At 60.4% G+C, this 19,151-nt stretch overlaps 1 protein-coding gene and 2 long non-coding RNA genes across 24 annotated transcripts; 2 read left to right on the plus strand and 1 right to left on the minus strand.

Moving 5' to 3' along the window:
* Positions 1-663: 663 nt before the first annotated feature.
* LOC121107796 lies at positions 664-2,057 on the plus strand. 2 transcript variants are annotated; one of them, XR_005842207.2, is made up of 2 exons: positions 664-1,719; positions 1,820-2,057. It is a non-coding gene; the product is annotated as an uncharacterized LOC121107796 (long non-coding RNA). The 2 variants fall into 2 exon arrangements; XR_005842206.2 differs by having other exon boundaries at positions 664-1,659.
* On the minus strand, positions 2,000-18,938 carry PNPLA6 (patatin like phospholipase domain containing 6). Of its 21 annotated transcripts, XM_040653917.2 has the most exons (37): positions 18,818-18,887; positions 17,631-17,700; positions 17,492-17,554; positions 16,961-17,048; positions 16,732-16,814; positions 16,529-16,626; positions 16,312-16,452; positions 15,940-16,099; positions 15,768-15,848; positions 14,894-15,022; positions 14,744-14,824; positions 14,534-14,654; positions 14,381-14,464; positions 13,843-13,949; positions 13,575-13,763; positions 13,052-13,129; positions 12,725-12,930; positions 12,461-12,592; positions 12,269-12,392; positions 12,080-12,193; positions 11,292-11,367; positions 11,072-11,212; positions 10,447-10,510; positions 10,209-10,377; positions 9,719-9,901; positions 9,517-9,635; positions 9,247-9,403; positions 8,692-8,808; positions 8,528-8,597; positions 7,534-7,650; positions 7,136-7,252; positions 5,468-5,616; positions 5,209-5,361; positions 4,394-4,510; positions 3,985-4,081; positions 3,794-3,903; positions 2,000-2,425 (listed from the first exon to the last, which is right to left on the minus strand). In XM_040653917.2, the coding sequence occupies exons 1-37, from the start codon at positions 18,820-18,822 to the stop codon at positions 2,360-2,362; spliced, it is 4,176 nt and encodes a 1,391-aa protein (XP_040509851.1). In that variant the 5' UTR covers positions 18,823-18,887; the 3' UTR covers positions 2,000-2,359.
* LOC121107797 lies at positions 4,505-7,444 on the plus strand. Its single transcript, XR_005842208.2, has 2 exons — positions 4,505-4,646; positions 5,041-7,444. It is a non-coding gene; the product is annotated as an uncharacterized LOC121107797 (long non-coding RNA).
* Positions 18,939-19,151: the final 213 nt, after the last annotated feature.

Here is a 19,151-nt window from a genome sequence, read left to right on the forward strand (position 1 = left end):
GGGCACTCTGTGGGGTGATGGATGCTCTGTGGGGTGATGGGTGATGGGTGCTCTGTGGGGTGATGATGGGCGCTCTGTGGGGTGATGGGCGCTCTGTGGGGTGATGGGTGCTCTGTGGGGTGATGATGGGTGCTCTGTGGGGTGATGGGCGCTCTGTGGGGTGATGATGGGTGCTCTGTGGGGTGATGGGCGCTCTGTGGGGTGATGATGGGTGCTCTGTGGGGTGATGGGCGCTCTGTGGGGTGATGATGGGTGCTCTGTGGGGTGATGGGTGCTCTGTGGGGTGATGATGGGTGCTCTGTGGGGTGATGATGGGCGCTCTGTGGAGTGATGATGGGCGCTCTGTGGGGTGATGGGCGCTCTGTGGGGTGATGGGTGCTCTGTGGGGTGATGGGCGCTCTGTGGGGTGATGGGCGCTCCGTGGGGTGCTGATGGGCGCTCTGTGGGGTGATGGGCGCTCTGTGGGGTGATGATGGGCGCTCTGTGGGGTGATGGGCGCTCTGTGGGGTGATGATGGGCGCTCTGTGGGGTGATGGGTGCTCTGTGGGGTGATGATGGGTGCTCTGTGGGGTGATGGGCGCTCTGTGGGGTGATGATGGGTGCTCTGTGGGGTGATGGGCGCTCTGTGGGGTGATGATGGGTGCTCTGTGGGGTGATGGGCGCTCTGTGGGGTGATGGGTGCTCTGTGGGGTGATGATGGGTGCTCTGTGGGGTGATGGGTGCTCTGTGGGGTGATGATGGGTGCTCTGTGGGGTGATGGGTGCTCTGTGGGGTGATGATGGGTACTCTGTGGGGTGATGGGCGCTCTGTGGGGTGATGATGGGTACTCTGTGGGGTGATGGGCGCTCTGTGGGGTGATGGGCGCTCTGTGGGGTGATGGGTGATGGGCGCTCTGTGGGGTGATGGGTGCTCTGTGGGGTGATGGGCGCTCTGTGGGGTGATGATGGGCGCTCTGTGGGGTGATGGGCGTCCCATGGCTGCACTGTGTCCCACAGTGTTGCCAGCTGTCCCATGGCCGTGCTGGATGTCCCATGGCAGTGGTGGCTGCCCCATAGAGGTACCAGCTGTCCCATAGTGGTGACAGCTGTCCCAAGGCAGTGGTGGCTGCCCCATAGAGGTGTCAGCTGTCCCATGGCAGTGGTGGCTGCCCCATAGAGGTGACATAGAGGCTGCCCCATAGAGGTGGCTGCCATATAGAGGTGACAGCTGTCCCAAGGCAGTGGTGGCTGCCCCATAGAGGTGACAGCTGTCCCATGGCAGTGGTTGCTGCCCCATAGAGGTGACAGCTGTCCCAAAGCAGTGGTGGCTGCCCTATAGTGGTGACAGGTGTCCCATGGCAGTGGTGGCTGCCCCATAGAGGTGACAGCTGTCCCATGTCAGTGGTGGCTGCCCCATAGTGGTACCAGGTGTCCCATAGTGGTGACAGCTGTCCCATGGCCGTGCTGGGTGTCCCATGGCAGTGGTGGCTGTCCCATAGAGGTGACAGCTGTCCCATGGCAGTGGTGGCAGTCCCATAGTGGTACCAGGTGTCCCATAGTGGTGACAGCTGTCCCATGGCCATGCTGGGTGTCCCAAGGCAGTGGTGGCTGCCCCATAGAGGTGACAGCTGCCCCATGGCAGTGGTGGCAGTCCCATAGTGGTACCAGGTGTCCCATAGTGGTACCAGGTGTCCCATAGTGCTGACAGCTGTCCCATGGCAGTGGTGGCAGTCCCATAGAGGTGACAGCTGCCCCATGGCAGTGGTGGCAGTCCCATAGTGGTACCAGGTGTCCCATAGTGCTGACACCTGTCCCATGGCAGTGGTGGCAGTCCCATAGAGGTGACAGCTGTCCCATGGCAGTGGTGGCTGCCCCATAGTGGTACCAGGTGTCCCAAAGCAGTGGTGGCTGTCCCATAGAGGGTTACCCACTATGGGGTGGTGCTGTGGGGTGCTGTGGGGTGTCACCCGGTGCTCACTGTCCCCCCGTTTCACCCCCCGCCCGGACAAACAACGCTGGGCTCGTTTTTAAATAAGAATAATTAAAAAAAAAACAAAACAAAACAAAACCGAAACGGAACAAAACCAACAGAAAATATCCAGCAGTCGTTCCCCCCCCCCCCCCGCCACGAGGTGGGTCCTGCAGCAACGCGGGGCCTCGGAGGGGGGGGTTTGGGCCAGTGCAACAGTGCAGGATGGGGGGAAAAGGAGGGTCCTGGGAGCCCCCCCCTCACCTCCCGTGGCCCCCCAGCTTGGGGATGGCAGTGGGGACAGCCCTGGGTGGGGAAGCAGCCACAAAGAGGGGTGGGGGGCCCCGGGGCGCGGAGGTGATGCCGGGGGCAGCGCCTGGGGGATGTTGGGGTCCTTCGGTGCCTTCCGGGCTCAGATGGGGGGCACAGAGGAGGGCTGAGCCGGGCTGGGGCGGTGCCGCAGGGTCTTCTCGTCCTCCTGAGGAGAGAGGGGACGTGTGGGGGACACTGGGGTGGGGACATCAGGATGGGGACACTGGGATGGGGACATCAGGATGGGGACACTGGGATGGGGATAGCGGAATGGGGACGTTGGGATGGGGACATCAGGATGGGGACACTGGGATGGGGATAGTGGAATGAGGACGTTGGGATGGGGACGTTGGGATGGGGACATCAGGATGGGGACACTGGGATGGGGATAGTGGAATGGGGACGTTGGGATGGGGACATCAGGATGGGGACGTTGGGATGGGGACGTTGGGATGGGGACACTGGGATGGGGATAGCGGAATGGGGACATTGGGATGGGGACATCAGGATGGGGACACTGGGATGGGGACGTTGGGATGGGGACATCAGGATGGGGATAGCGGAATGGGGACGTTGGGATGGGGACACTGGGATGGGGACACTGGGATGGGGATAGTGGAATGGGGACGTTGGGATGGGGACATCAGGATGGGGATAGCGAAATGGGGACGTTGTAATGGGGACATCAGGATGGGGACACTGGGATGGGGATAGCGGAATGGGGACGTTGGGATGGGGACATCAGGATGGGGACACTGGGATGGGGATAGTGGAATGGGGACATCAGGATGGGGACATCAGGATGGGGACGTTGGGATGGGGACATCAGGACGGGGACACTGGGATGGGGACATCGGGACGGGGACACTGGGATGGGGATAGCGGAATGGGGACGTTGGGATGGGGACATCAGGATGGGGACATCAGGATGGGGACACTGGGATGGGGACGTTGGGATGGGGACACTGGGAAGGGGATAGTGGAATGGGGACGTTGGGATGGGGACATCAGGATGGGGACACTGGGATGGAGACGTTGGGATGGGGACATCAGGATGGGGACATTGGAATTGAGACTCTGGAAAGGGGACACTTGGGGAAAGGACAGCAGGATGAGAACTGCGGAATGGGGACATTGGGATGGGGTCACCGAGGTAGGGACATTAGGATGGGGTCACCAAGATAGGGACACCGGAACAGGGATACCAAGATGGGGACGCTAGGACACAGATATTAGGACAGGGACGCCGGGATGGGGATGTCAGGATGGGGATGCAGGGGTGGGGACACTAGGATAGTGGCACTGGGATGGTGACATTTGTGTAGGGACACTGGGATGGGGACACTTGGATAGGGACGTGGGGATGAGGATACCAGGATGGGGAACCCCCAGGGCACCCCATTTCAGAGGTTCTCCACAACCTGGGGACAGGACTCGCCCCATGAACCCCCACATGTGAGGTAAGGGCACCATTGGGAGCCCCAAGCCTGGGGTCACCCCATTTTGGAGGGTCTCTGTGGCCAGGGGCACTCACAGCCTCTGTCACGCCGGCTCCAGGCCACTCGGTTGGGGCGAACGCCTCCTCCTCGCCCCGCGACAGCTCCGGCCCCTCGTCCTCGTACTCGGTGAGGTAGTCAGACTCCTCTAGGGGAGCAGAAGGGAGGGAACAGGGGGTTTGGGGCCAGGATGCAGCCCCCAGCCCCACCGTGTGGGATGGGTGCTCACCATCCGCGTATCCATCCGATGGGTAGGGCTTGGCGGGCTCAATGCGGGAGATGATCTCTGCCAGGTCTGTGAAACCAGCACTGGGGTACGTGAGCACCTATGGGGGGAAACAGGGGTCCGTCAGATGTAACCCCCAAATGGGAGAAGGGTGAGGAAGGGGGACGTGAGATGGGTGATGGGGTGGAAGGGGACAAAGAGGGACGAGGGTTGTTCAGGGGTGACAGGGGATGGGAAGTGGGGCCAGGGAGGGGACGTGTGGATGGACCAAGGAAGGGACAAATGGATGGAAGAAGAAGGGGGGCGAGATGGAGAGGAGTGGTGTGGTCCACGGGGGCAGGAGGATGGGTGCCCTGGGACAGGTCCCCACGCACCCCCCGTTGCCCACAGACCCTGGTGCCACCCTACTCACGTCCATGCGTTTGCTCTCATAGAAGTCAGCCGAGCGCCGGTCCTTCACCATCTTCTCAATGATGTCACCCCGACTCCAGCCATCAAAGACCACCTTGCCATGCTGGTAGCCCACATCCTGTGGGGAGAGTGGCCACAGCCCGTTGGTGGCCTGGCTACGCCAAATGATGGCTTTGGATGGCTCAAAGGATGGCCCAAGCACTCAGATGATGGCTATGGCATCCCAACTCACGGCAATGACATTCCAACCAATGGTAAAGGGCACCCAACTTTTGCCTGGGGCACCCAAACAGTGGTCAGGAAACCTTAGATGATGACATGGGGACCACGAATGATGACCCAAGCACCTCAAATGATGGCCAGGACACTGCCATTGATGGCTTGGGCACCGCAGATGATGGTCTGGACAAGCCTAGATGATAGTTCAGTCACCACATTAATAGTCAGAGCACACAAGCAATGGTCGGGACACCACAAATGGTGGCCTGGTGTACCTTGTTAATGGCTGGGGCAACCAACCCAGTGACCTGGGCACCATAACCGACGGGCCAAAACACCCTAAATGGTGGTTGGGGCGCCCAACTCATAGCTGGTTGATGAAACCTGATGACCAGGACGCACACGGTTAACGACCTGGGTGCTCAACAGGTGGCCAGGACGCCTCCATTCATATCTGGGCACCCCATTCGCGGCCAGGACACCCTGTTCATGACCAGGACACCCCAAATGATGGCTGAAGAACCCACCAACCCACGACGTGGGATGCCCCATTGATGGTCCAAAGCCACCCCGCCAGCCTCCTCGTCCCCGACTCACATAGATCTCATCGAACTTGCCGAAATCCATCGTCTTGAAGCGGTCGATCGGGGGTCGGATGTACTCACAGTACGAGCTGGACTTCACCACCTCCAGCTGCCGCACGCACGACACATACGCCAACCGCGACTGGATCTCTGCCATGTCGGGCACCTGCCAGGATGGGGTGTTCAGCACCCTGCGCTGTCCCCATGGCTGTCCCCACGGGTGTCCCCACGGGTGTCCCCATGGGTGTCCTCCATGTTCCGTTACTCCTCACCTTGACTTTTTCAGCCCAAGGGTTGAGGCGCTTCCAGAGCAGCCACCAGCCCGACAGGCTGTCCCCGTAGTTGCACAGGTCCGTCTCGTCCTGGCTGCCCACGTCGATGGCAATCACCGTCTTGGCACCCATGTTGCGGGCGATGTCAGCTGTAAGGGTGGGGAAGGAGGAAGATGGGTCGGCAGCTCCACGGTTTCCCCCATGAGAAGCGGTGGCAGAAGCGGAGCAGGGCAAAGGACCATTCCCAACCATGGGCCAGACAGCAAAGTCATGCCGGGGCCAGTGGGGGGACAAACAGTGTCCCACGGGCATTGGATTTGAGGGCACAACGTGCTGGTGGGGAGCAGAGCAGCGATGCACGTGTAGGGGTGATGGAAGGAAGCAGGCAAGCTGCGGTGTCTGTAAATGTGGAGGAACCCCAGGAAGATACGCAGTGCTGAGGATACCAGGAGATGATGCAAGGTGGATGGGGAAGGGTTGAACAGGGAGGAGGACGGAGGTGCCCCGGGGGACAATTGGAGCTGAGAGCATCAAGAGATGGTGATGTAGTGGGGAGGAAGCTGGCTTGCATGTGAGGAGGATGGAGATGCTCCAGAAGAGCACTTGGTGCCAAAGACACCAAGAAACATGATTCAGGATGGCTGCACGTGAAGGAGCACAAAGATGCCCCAGGAGGGCACCCAGCAGATGGCGTAGGACAGAGGGAGGTGGCAAGTGGAGGATGGAAATGTCCTGGGGAGGACATGAGGTGTCAAAGACACCGTGAGGTGGTGGGAAATGCCACACGCAGCATGAAGGGCATCTGGTGCTGAAGACACCAACAGGTGTTCAGAAAATAGATGGCCATGTCTTGTCATACGAAGGACACAGATGCCCAAAGAGGGCACCCAGTGCTAAGGACACCTAGAGATGATGCAGGATGGAGGGAGGTGGCTGGCACATGCAGGAGGATGGAGTTGCCCTGGGAAGGCACGTGGTGCCACGGACATCAGGAGAGGAGGATGCAAGTTGGATGGAAGTGGGGAAGGAGTGCAGGAGAGCACCCAATGCCAAAGGACACCAAGAGATGATGCAACACGGAGGGATGTTTTTTGTGCACGTAGGATGATGAGAGGACGGACACCTATCGCTAAGAGAAGACGCAAGATGAAGGGCTGCATCCTGTATGCCAAGAAGCATGAAGATATCCTTGGAAGCAGGGGCCAACAAGACCCAGTGCAAGATGGACGGACACCTTTTGCACAGGAACAAGGATGAAGATGCCCCAGGAGGGCACCCAACACTGAAGACACGAACAGGCAAGTCAAAAGTAGGTGGGACAGCCCAAATCCAGCCTCAGCGTCGCCTTGAAGAGCACTGAAGCCCCATCCCGTGGTGGCCACACGGTCCCAACCCAACTGCCCACCACCGGGGCTGGACCCGGTGACCAAAAGCCAACGCAAGATGGATGGGCACCTTTTGCACAGGAATGAGGAAGAAGATGCCCCAAGAGGGCAGCCGACACTGAAGAAACCAACAGGCAACTCAAAACCAAGCTGGACGGCCCAAATCCAGCCTCAACAGTAGCTTGAAGAGCACTGAAGCCCCATCCCGTGGTGGCCACGTGGCCCCAACCCAACTGCTCACCACCGGGACCGGACCCAGTGAGGGCGGTGGGATGCTACTTGCCTGGCAGGTTGTTGATGTAACCCCCGTCCATCAGCAAGTTGCCGTCCTTGGGGTCGCAGAGGGGTGGCAGGTACCCAGATAGGGTCATGCTGGCTCGCACGTACCGCCAGAGCGAGCCTGCACCGGCGGGGAACAATTGCAGTGAGCACGGCTTGCCCCGTGCCTGCCTGAGCCCCCCAGGGGGCTGCCCCTCACCCCTGCCCTTGCCCAGGGATGTCTGCACCCCACGGGGGTCCAGTGGGCACCCATGGGTGGCAGAGGGGCCGTTTGCAAAGCTCCACCTGGAATGGGATATGTGTGATTTTTTTTTGTTTGTTTGTTTGTTTGTTTTCTTGAGGGGAAAAAAAAAAGGAGCGTTTCTGGAGGGGGCCGATGGCCCCGGAGAGGGAGATGCTGACCTGGGACATTGTTAACATAGCAGCCGTCCACGAGGCAGTGGCTGTCCTTGGGGTCGCAGAGCGGAGGCAGGTAGGGGGTATAGGAGGCACTGGCTCGGATGTAACGCCAAAGACTGCCTGCCGGAGGGAGAGGAATGGTCATGGGCATGGGGGGGGTGGGATGGGCACAAAGCCCCGGGGCAGGTGATGTGATTTCAGCACCGGGAGAGAGTCGTGGTGGGGAAAGCACTCTGTCCACAGTGGGCTGGGGAAGGATTAGGGGTGGTGAGCGGGGATTAGTTGGTGTTAGAGGAGAGGGTGGGGAGGGAGCCAGGCTGCCTACAAGCCACCGCGTTCGCCCCATGGACGGCTCAATGTCCCAGGTGAGCTCTGGCACCAGGCAAGGATGAGGGGCAGCCACCGCATCGTCCCCATCACCGCCACCGCACAGTCCCCACCACCATCGCCACATTGTCCCCCTCGTCATGACGTCCCCATCACCACCACTGCGTTGTCCCCATCACTGCCACCACACGGACCCCACCACCATCAGCACATGGTCCTCACCATGATGTCCCCACCACCGCCACTGTGTTGTCCCCATCACCACCAACATACTATCCCCATCATGACATCTCCATCACCATCACCACATCGTCCCCACCGTTACATCCCCTTCACCACCACCAGATTGTCCCCACCGCCCCCACAGTGTCCCCAGCAGGACAGCCCCACACCCCCATGCTGTGAGTGAGGGTTACTGGGGTTAGTGGTGAGCGGACGTGTTAGAGGAGATGTGCACACTGGGGTGGGTTGCAGCTCTGCATCCCAGATCTGTCCCTGTCCCCACCTGGGACATGGGAAATCGCCAGGCTCCGGTGTGGAGCTGAGCCTTGCTGGTCACCAGCACTGGGACACCACCACTGTCCAGGTGACAGTGACAACGTTTTTGGGGTTCCAGTGAGGAGATATGGTGGTGCCAAGGAGCGTCCCCAGTTCTCTGGGGGGCTCTTACCATCCGTGTGCACCCGCATGGCTGAGGCCGTGATGTCTGTTGTGACGTTGAAGTAAGGAAGCCAAAGGTCCTGCGGGGACAAGACGAGGTGGGTGACACTGTGGGGACAGTGGCGGTGTGGTGAGGGGGAGACAACTGGGACCCCACATTGGGGTACAGCCCACCTCGATCTGCTTGTCCTGGAAAACTTTGTTGATGCTGGCGTTGAAGGCTGAGCCCGAAAACATGGAGGTGATGGGGTAAGTGAGGTCCAGGACGGTCGCAAACACCGAATTCATGCACTGGAGGGGGAGGAAGAGGAGGAGGAGGAAGAAGGAGGATTAGAAGGAGGCAGAAGGAGAGGAGGAAGGAAGAAGATGAGGAAGGGGAGAAAGAAGGAGGAAGAAGAAGGAGAGGAGGAGAGAGGAGAAGGAGAGAAGAAAGAGAAGAAAGGTGGAAGAGGAGGAAGATAAAGAAGGAAGAGGAGAAGAAAGGAGAAGGAGCAGAGGAAGAAGGAGAAAAGGAGAAAGAAGGAGAGTAGGAGAAGGAAGAAGAAGAGGAGAGCAGAAGAAAGAAGAAGAGGAGAGCAGAAGAAAGAAGAAAGGAAAAAACAAATGAGAGAAGGAGGAAGAAGAAAAAGAGGAAGCAGAGCAAGAAAAAGAAGAAGGAAGTGCTTTGGAAACACCCCGAGTGACCGCAGACGCTGTGCATGTGCCCACCCGGGTGGGGGTGGCGCCCACCTTGGCCCACTCGCGTGCCCGCTGCTTGGTGCGCACGGCGCTGCGCTCCTCAGCGTACAGCGCGCCGATGAAGGATCCGATGGAGGTGCCGCCAACCATGTCGATGGGGATCCCCGCCTCCTCCATCGCCTTGATCACCCCGATGTGGGAGCAGCCCCTGGGGGAGGAGAGGAGATGGGGCGGGAAAGAGAAAGAGGGATGAGAGCGGTCACCAGCGCCGTGGGTCAGCCGCCCCACTGGGTCACCCATCCTACCGCGTGGTGCGCCCACCTGGCTCCGCCGCCACCCAAAACGAGGGCGATGGTGTTGCCGGTGAGCACCCGCGCCAAGCGGGAGAAGTCGCTGTGCCGATCGGCGCTCTTGGCGAACACCTTCTCGTACATCTCTCGCTTGGGGGTGGAGAACAACTGGTGGTGATGGCAGCAGAGCCGTGGGGACGCTTGGGTGGGGGACGCACCACGGTGGCACCTACCAGCTTGGCGGGGCTGCGTCGGGAGAAGACGCGGCGCGGGCACTTGATGTGCAGGTGGCCCGAGCACCAGCTCCGCATGTTGAGCCACTCAACGGTGCGCGATGGGCTGGGACCATCCTCACGGTGCAGGAGAACCAACTGCTTCAGTGCACGCACCGCCGTGTTCTCCAGCATCTGCTCCAGCTGTGGACAACACCAGCAGCTTGGTATTGGGTTGTCCACATCACGTCCACCCCGTTCAGCATTGAGTTGTTCCTGCCAGGTCCACCCATTTGGCACTGGGTTGCCACACCATGTTCACCCCGTTTGGCACTGGGCTGTCTAGGCCACGTCCACTCATTTGGTGTCGGGCTGTCCATCCACGTTACCCATTTAGCATTGGGTTGTCCACGTCACGTCCACTCCATTTGGAGTTGAGCTGTCCCTGCCACGTCCACCCATTTGGCATTGGGTTCCACCTGCCGTGCCCACCTCATCACACATCCCTCACCTCTCCGAGCGCTGGCTCCTGGTCACCCAACCCAACAATGAGGATGCAGTCCGCCTGCCGGATGCAGCGCACGGTCCACGGCGTCAGAGTGCAGTCGGTTTGGTAGAGCACGATGCGATGGATGTCTTCTTGCTGGGCCAGCCAGCCCGACAGGCGGTACTCATGGATGCTAATGGGATGGAGGAGGCAGATGGTACGGCACTGGGGCACCGGTGATGCCCCTTCTGCTGGGAGTTACCTGTCCAGTGCCGAGGAGCCAAGTCGGGCGCGGATGATGTCACTGGTGAGGAGCAGCGTGGGACCTGGGAGAGGTGGGGATATGGTCAACCACAGCGTCACGTAGCTGTGGTCACCACCAAACCACAGTTTCCACCGTTTGTGTGGCCACCACAACGCTATGGGGCTCTAGTCACCAGCCTGACACGGTTGCCATCATCTATGATCACCAGCATGCCATGGGGCTCCAGACACCACCAAGCCATGGTCACCACTGCTGTGTGGCCACTAAGCATGCCATGGCATTCCAGTCACCACGGTCAACGCCATCGCATGGCCACCACAACGCCACATGGTAACCATCACCACCTCCAAGCCATGCTCACCATTATTGTGTGGTCACCACCAAGACACGGCTGCCACTGCTGCGTGGCCACCACAGTGCCTTGGGCTTCTGGTCACCACAAGCCATGACCACTGACTCACAGGGCTGTGGTCACTGCTGTGCCACGGTCACCACCATGACACAGAACCACCTCCACTCCATGGCCACCGCTGAGTCACGAGGCTGTGGTCACCACCACACCATGGTCACCTCCACCTCATGGTCACCACGGTGCTGCGGTCACCGCCATGCCAGCGCTCACCGATGGCATTCAGCGCGTGCTTGAGCTCCAAGGTGAAGGCAGCCGTGGGCACGTCGTCACACACTGGCAGCACCGCCACCGTTGACAGGTTGCTGGTGGGGTTGGTGGGCTCCGAGCTGGAGGCCATGCCCAAACCAGAGCCTGCAAGAAGATGCAGTGGTGTGGTGTCTCACCCCCTCATCACCTTGTCCTCGTTGTCCCCCGTCCCTTTGGGACCCACCTGCGAAGGGGCCGCGGAGCTGCTGGAGGTTTCCCAAGATCTTCTGGCTCAGGAGGTGGATGAGACGGGTGACAACCTGTGGGACAACAGCAGGGACAGCCATCAGGACAGGTTCCTCGGCCAGAGACACACCAGCACCATGGAGCAAGACCAGAAGAGTATCCCATGGGTGTTTTCGGGTGCTGTCATGACTACCATGGGGATCTCGGAGAACGTCCCCAAAGGACACCAGTCTTTCTCCTCCACCAGCCTTAACCGCTACTTTAATTCTTTAAGATGGATTTAATGAGCATCAGAGCCATTAGTTGGGATGTCGGACGTGCTCCTTCCCCAAGAGGGATGCGCAGACCCTGGGACAGGCATCACCAACGTGGCAGGTCTCCAGATTTCAGCAGGATCGAGCCGTGGGCACCACCAGACCGTGGCCATTGCCATGCCATGGGGCTGTGTCACTGCCACCACCACGATGCAGAACCATCATCACTTCCACCCCATGGCCATCGCTGCGACCACTGCCATACTGTGACCACCTTCACACTGCAGTCACCTAAATGCCACTGCTGCAGCCACCAGTATCTCTCCAACCTCTAAAATATCCTATACTTCTGAGATTGGTGAGGCGTCACGGCTTCACCTGGGGCAGCCTTCAGCGTTACATGGCTCAACCCTTCCCTGTTCTGGGTTCAGAGCGGATCCATCCCACTAACCCATCCAACTGTGGGGATACAGTTGGGACTCCCAGCACAACCCAGTTTTTCCCCCAAAGCAGGGCAAGATTTTGGCTGTACCTGAGGGTACCGACGCTTGATGTTGTTCAAGGTGCCTTCGGGAAGCTTGGCCAGCTCCGTGTCCCGGACCGCGTGCACCGTGGTGGCACGGGGTTGCCGGGTAAGTGCTTCCACCTGGAGATGATGACACACAGATCAGACATAACACCAAGACGTGGCATCCCACCTCTGGCCCTGCACGGCTCTCACCACGCCAATCAGGTCCCCGCGGCCGTACTCCCCAATGAGCTCCTTTTTGCCACTGCCCTTCTGGATGACGGAGCGGAGCCGCCCGTTGAGCGCGATGTAGGTGCAGTCTGACTTGTCACCCTGCCTGGGGACACCAAGGGAACGTCAGCCCCATGGTGGGGTCCTCATTGAGCCACAGTGTGGGTCACCCACCTGTAGAGCGCCCGGCCGGCTTCCACCGCCATCCAATCGATGGCGAAGTCCATTTGGCGCACGAAGGGTGACATGCGGGTGACCACGGTGTGGGCGACGCTCAGCACCACGCTGGGCTGCTCCCGCATGATCCTACAGACCAACAGCAGCTGAGGGACACGGTGGTGACCCCAGGAAGTGCCACCATAGGTGCTGAGCTGCGTTCACCCTATGGATCTGAAGCGTTGCCCCCAAATCCCCCTCTCTGTTGGCACTGGGACTCACTCGTAGAAGTCTGACTTGGAGATCTTGAGGAAGGTACAGTCTCGGTTGGCCTTGATGGTGAAGATGAGGGGCTCTCCAGTGAGCACGGCCAGCTGCCCCACCATCTCACCAGGCTGTGTCAGGAAGAGGCAGACATCTTCGGCCTTGTCAATCATCCTCTGGTAGACATGTAGGCAGCCCCACAGCACGAAGTGGAGGCTCACGTCCTGCCGGAACAGCGCTCCATCACCAGGACTCATAGGGCAGGGGTAGGAGGAGCAGCACCCCATGGAAACGTGGGGCAGGGGGAGTGAGACACTGCAACGTTCCCCCAAAACCCAGACCTACCTGGTCCCCTTGACGGGCAATAACCGTCCCAGCTTTGGCGTGATGAAGCAAGACACGGTTGTTGAGCAGAGAAGGGTCCTGGGGGAAAGAAAGGTATCGAGATGGGTGCCATGAAATAGCCATAGGGGGCCACCACAAAATGATGGAAGCCATGAAATAGCCATAGGGGGCCACCACAAGGTGATGGGGGCCATGAAAAAGCCATAGGCGGCCACCACAAGATGATGGGGACCATAAAAAATCCATATGGGGCCACTACAAGATGATGGGAACCATGAAAAAGCCACAGAGGCCACCACAAGACAGTGGGGCCCCCAAGACGATGGGGACCACTATGGGGCAACAGAACCACCAAGAGGCCACAGGGGACCACCATGAAGTGACGGAGACCCACCATGAAGCAATGGGGGACCACCATGAAGTCACAGGGACCACCACAAGGTACTGGGGGGCCCCACGAGGTGACCCCAAACCACCCCGAGGCCCCGGGATCTCCCTGCGCCGTCTCCGTTGGTGACCTCACCTCCACCTTCATCAGTTTGACCAACTCCTGCTTGGCAGCCTCGAAGATGGCGCTGGTTTGACGGCCCTGGTAGGGCTCGAAGGGACAGTCCACCGCGGCCGACTCGTCCTCACAGCTGTACCTGTAGATACCCGATGGCTGCTCCTCCACCGTCACCGACTTACGTTCCTTGGGCTCGTGTGAGATGGACTGCGAGGACAAGGGACAGCTCCGGTGTTGGCGTTGGGGTGGATGTGGATTGAGGAGGACGTGGGGGACCCAGACCTACCCGAGAGAAGGCAGCCAGGGGGCTGGTGCTGTCCTCCTGCAGCGATACTGAGATGCGTCCGCGCTCGTAGGCCATGTCAAAGTCAGAGCGGGGACCCTTCTGGATGCCTGTGTACCACCGGGGAGGGGACCAGGTGGTCACCAGCAGCACAAGGTGGGCAAACATGGGGGTGGGAGAACTGGGGGGAGGCATGCATGAGGCCGAGGAAGGGGGGAACGCATGACCCAGAGGGGATGCACAACCCCATATGGAGGATGGAGAACTCCATGGGGGACGGAGAACTCCACGGGGGAACACAGCACCCCATGGAGGACGGACAGCCCCAGAGAGGGATGCACAAGCCCTCGGAGGGATGTATGACCCAATGGAGGATGCGTGGTCCCATGGGGGGGTGTGTGACCCTATGGAGGATGCACGGTCCCATGGGGAAATGTGTGACCCAAGGGAGGATGCACAACCCTCAGCAAGTGACACAGTACTCTGGGGGGCGATGCACAGGGATAAGGAACCCTCTCTTTCCTCCAAGCCCCCCACCTACCAGAGATATCCACTGGCATGGAGATGCAGCGGCTCAGCAGTGGTGGTGCAGGGGCATCCAGAACTCCGGCTTTCAGCGGCTCAACTGCAGGGACAGATGGCTGTGATCCCCTTCCTGCTGTAGGGTGGGGGCAGGGGGAGTCCAGAACCTTACTCAGCTCCGTTGGTCTCTCCCTTCCCTCCTCAGCAGCGCCGAGCCCCCGCTTGCCATGGCGGACAGGGCTGGTGCGGGTGGCATGGCTGGGCTGCGGGAAGAGCCGCAGTGGCTGCATCTCCTGCAAAGGGACAAGGAGACAGTGGAGCCAGGACTCTTTTGCCCCTACGGTGGGGGATCCCTATTTTCAGGGCCCCCCTCCATGCTTACGTGGCTGAAAAGCTCATTCGTCAGCCCCAGGTAATTGTGCAGTGCCAGGAAGGTGACGCGCTGCAAGCGCACCATGATGATCTGCGGGGACAAGGAGGTGTTATTGTCCCCTGCTCGTCCCCGGTGACACCCCCACGGGGTCGGGCTCACCTGCACCACCCGCACCAGGCTCTCGGGGTACTTCTCAAAGACAGCTGAAAAGGCTTCAACTGGCAAACGGAGAACCGTTGAATCCTCTGCTGCCCGCGCACACACCGTACGGTATGGCCGCTGGTGGCCCTAGGGGACAGCAGTGGTGGCAGTGTCATTGCTGTCCGGCAATGGCTCCTGGCTGGGAGTGGGGATAGGGGGACGTTCACAGGATCAGGGTGGTGCGGTTTGGGAATGGTCATGGTTGGGTTGTGGGACGGCTGTGGTTGGTTTTGGCTTAAGGGATGGCCATGGTTGGGTTTGGAGGAGGGGTTTGGGGGGTGGCTGTGGTTGTGTTTGGAGATGGCCACGGTTGGGTTTAGAGAAGGCCATGGTTGGGATTGGAACGGTTTGGGGGTGGCTGTCGTTGGATTTTAAGGGCCATGGTTGGGTTTGGGTTAGTGGATGGCCATGGTTGGGTTTGGGTTAGAGGATGACCATGGTTGTCTTTGGGTTTGGGGATGGCCATGGTTGGGTTTGGGTTAGGGGATGGCCATGGTTGGGTTTGGGTTAGGGGATAGCCATGGTTGGGTTTGGGTTTGGGGATGGCCATGGTTGGGTTTGGAAGGGTTTAGAGATGGCCATGGTTGGGTTTGGAAAGGTTTAGAGGTGGCCACGGTTGGATTTCAGTTAGAGGATGACCATGGTTGGTTTGGGGATGACCACGGTTGGGTTTGGGGATGGCCACGGTTGGGTTTGGAGGGGTTTGGGGATGGCCATGAGCAGGCTTAGGATTCTTGAGGACAGCCACCATCAGTTTTAGGTGACCCTGGGGACCACCACAACTGTCGGGGACAGCTTTGGGATGGTTTGGGAACAGCTGTGGCGCTGGTACCGTGATGACATCGAGGATGCTGAGCAGGCTGTGCACGCTGTCTCCAGGAAACACCTCTTTCATCACAGTCTCCTTTCCATCCTGCACAGCACAAATCCCTCCGTTCTTCACAGCCCCATCTCCGTGGTGCCCCCATCCCACCCCTGTCCCCATCCTGTCCCCGTCCCCACACCGGCTCGGTGAGGAGCAGCTCCAGCTTGCCGTCCTGCAGCACGTAGATGCTGGTGTCGGGCTGCCCGGGTCGGAATACGTAATCCCCTTGCTGGCACTGCTGGAAAACCATGTGCTTGCAGAGCTCCAGAAACAGCGGCTTCTCAAAGTGTCCCAACACCCTGCGGGGATGGGGACAGCAGGTGACGCTGATGGGCACCGCACCACAATGCCACCTCGCATCCCGTTGCTATAGCAACAGCAGATGCGGAGCACGAAGCACCTGTGGTCCAGCTCCCAGGAGACAGCTTTGAGGCGGGGATGGGTCACCATCAGCTTTAGGGTTGGGGACAGCGGGGACAGAACGTGAATCCAGGGCGGTTCTGAGACTCACCGGACGTTTTTGAGCATGTAGAGCACCTCGGAGGGGAGGTGGGAGTTGGCCACGTCGAATTCGGTCAGGTCAGCTTCCAGCACCGATGGCGGGGGCTCCTTCAGCTGCAGCGTGGGCAGCTCCTTCTGGATGCGCAGGAACCTGAGGGGACAGCGAGGTGACACCGAGCTCTGCCACCACCACCACCACCACCACCACCAACCCCGGGGCGCCTCACTTTTTGGCGATGTTGAGCATTTTGAGTTTCTTCTTCATGCGGGGCCGAGAGGTGCTGGAAATGGTGGTGTCCACCAGCGAGGAGGTGGACTGGGAGACCTGGGGGAGGTGGGGGACACACACCGAGACGCGATGTCAAGCTGCGGTGACATCGGGGGGCGTCACCCCACGGTGACACCGGGGAGGTGCCATCCCCAGCCTCACTTTGCGCATGATCTTGCGCCCGTAGAACAGCATCTTGTCCCTTTTTCGGAAGCGGTATTTGGGCGTCTCCTGTGCAGGCACCTCTGGAAGGTGGGGAGGGGACGGCGCCGTCACCCCACGCGCCACCCTCTTCTCACCTCCCCCGTACGCCCAATCCTCCATGGGGGAAACTGAGGCACGGGGTGGCATCAGAGTGTCCCTCTGTGCCACCCCTCCCGGCGTTACTCACTCTTAAGGCGCAGCCGCCGGACCAGCAGCACGATGCCAATTGCAAAGAGAACGGTGAGGAGGCTGACGCTGAGCATTGCCCACAGCACCTGGGGAGGAAGATGAGGCCCCCACGTGTCCCTGCACCCCGATGGCATGCAGGGACAGTGGCCCTCGGGGTGTGGGGACAGGTGAACAGTCCCTCGGTGGTGCTCAGCATCCCCAAAAGCGTGGGGACGAGTTTGCATCCCTCGGAGCACGGGGACAAGTTGGTGTCCCCTTGGCTGTGCTTGGGGACGTTGTCCCCAATGGCGTGGTGACAAGCTGGTGTTCCCTGGGGAATGAGGACAACTTTGCGTGCCCTTAGGGGTACTCAGCATCGGGGTTCAGACTGTGTCCCTACAGCACAGTGGCAGCTTTATCACTTTCAGTCGCCTCAGCCCCATCCAGAACTGAAACTTCCAGATCACGGGGACACGTATGCATCCCCTTGGGCTGTGCACATTGTCCCCGAGGGCACGGAGACAACTCTGCGCCCTCGGAGGGGACTCACCGTGCTGGTGGAGAGCTGCTCCTCGGCAAAGAGCTCAGACAGCGTGGCCATCAGGGACGCGTCCTGCGGAGACAAGAGGCTGAGCCACAGGGCTGGGGACACGGGGTGGTGGCTGTCACCTCGTGGGGACGTCCCCCACCTCTGCCTCCTCCTGCGGCTCCAACGCGCTCTGCCCCATATCCGCCGAGGGGTTTCGCCCATGCAGAAATCTGCCAAGAAGTGGGAAAATTATAAAGGCATCGTGGGGTACACAGCTTGGGGGGGGGGGGGGGACACGGAAGGGACGTCGGGGAATAGTGACGGCGTGGTGACGTCTGCAGATGGGGTGAGTTGGGGTCGGGGTTGGGGTTGGGGTTGGCTTTTCTAACCCAATAGGATGCATAGGTGACCCCGGAGTGTCCCACGGGTGTCCCCAGGGTGGGAACAGCCCATTGGAATAGGGTGGGTTTGGGTTGGGGGTGGTCGTCCACCCCAGTTGGATGCATGGGGGGCTGTGGCGTGGGGTGACCCCAAGGTGTCCCCATGGCGTGGGGTGGCACAGAACAGAGCGGCTGTTGGAAGACTTCTGTGTCCCCGCAGGGAGGAACTGTCCCAGGCGTTGCAACAGCCCCGGAGGCCTCTGCTGTCCCCACGTCACGTGTCACCCCCCCCCCCCAGCACCCAAAGGGGACACTGCCATCTCCCCCCCCTTCCCCCCCCCCCGTCCTTCCCAAGGACACCCCCAAGAGGCGGCGGTGCCATCGGCACACGGACAGCACCGGGATTGGCAGCGTCACCCATTGCCACTGGGGGGGGGGGGGGGTGGGATAAACAGCCCATGCGGTGCCATTCCCCCCCACCATGGGGTGTCAGTGCCCGCCCCCTCCCCCCCCCCCAAGGGTTCCTGCCCCACCCCGTAGTGCTGAGCCCCCACACAGCCCCATAACCCCATGGTTGATACTGCCCCCCCCCCCCCCCCCCCCCCCGCATTTGATATCCCTCCCAAGATTAAATCCGTCCCCCAGGTTCAATATTACTCCCCCCAGACCATACTGATCCCCCCCCACACCCCCCCCACCAAACACATACATCACCCCCCGGGGCTAATATCACCCCTCAGGGCTAATATCGCCCCCTCCACACCCACATATCCCCCCAAAATCCACATTCCCACCCCCCGAATCCATATATTCCCCCACCAAAGCTAACATTGCTCTCCTCCAATCAGTTCTGCCCTCTCCCCACCCTCACATCCCTTTTCCACATCGCATTAACCCCTCCCTAAACCCCTTCCCGGGCCCCCCCGAGGGGTATTATCCATCCCCCCCCGCCCCCCACCGCACAGACCCCATCCTTGGAACGCTCCTGCCCCCGCCCCGCCCTCACCAATCTCTTCCCTCCCCGCTCCGGCCCCGGCGGCTGCCCCGTGAGGTCGTGGTCCCTTTAAACCCTCCCGACGCCTCTCTGTGATGACGTCAGCGGAAGGGGCGGAGAGCGCCCTGACGGCGCCGCCATCTTCGGAAGGTCGGTCGGGGAGGGGGAAGGTAAATCCAGCAGCCGCCCTTTTGAGTGTGGCGCTGGCGCGTGACGTCATCGCAGCGCGCCAACCCACGTGTGTTCATCCCCGGCGCCATCTTGGGAGTGGCAATGGAGGGCGGCGCGGGGCCCAGAGCACTGAGGA

The sequence above is a fragment of the Gallus gallus genome, chromosome 30 (assembly GCF_016699485.2).
Source record: "Gallus gallus isolate bGalGal1 chromosome 30, bGalGal1.mat.broiler.GRCg7b, whole genome shotgun sequence".
Taxonomy (NCBI): Eukaryota; Metazoa; Chordata; class Aves; order Galliformes; family Phasianidae; genus Gallus; species Gallus gallus.

Coding starts and splice junctions, on each gene's coding strand:
- PNPLA6 (XM_040653904.2), bottom strand. Junction 13,130..13,574: donor TCAAACTGATGAAGGTGGAG/GTGAGGTCACCA, acceptor TCTTTCCCCCAG/GACCCTTCTCTGCTCAACAA. Junction 12,194..12,268: donor GCGGGGACCTGATTGGCGTG/GTGAGAGCCGTG, acceptor CATCATCTCCAG/GTGGAAGCACTTACCCGGCA.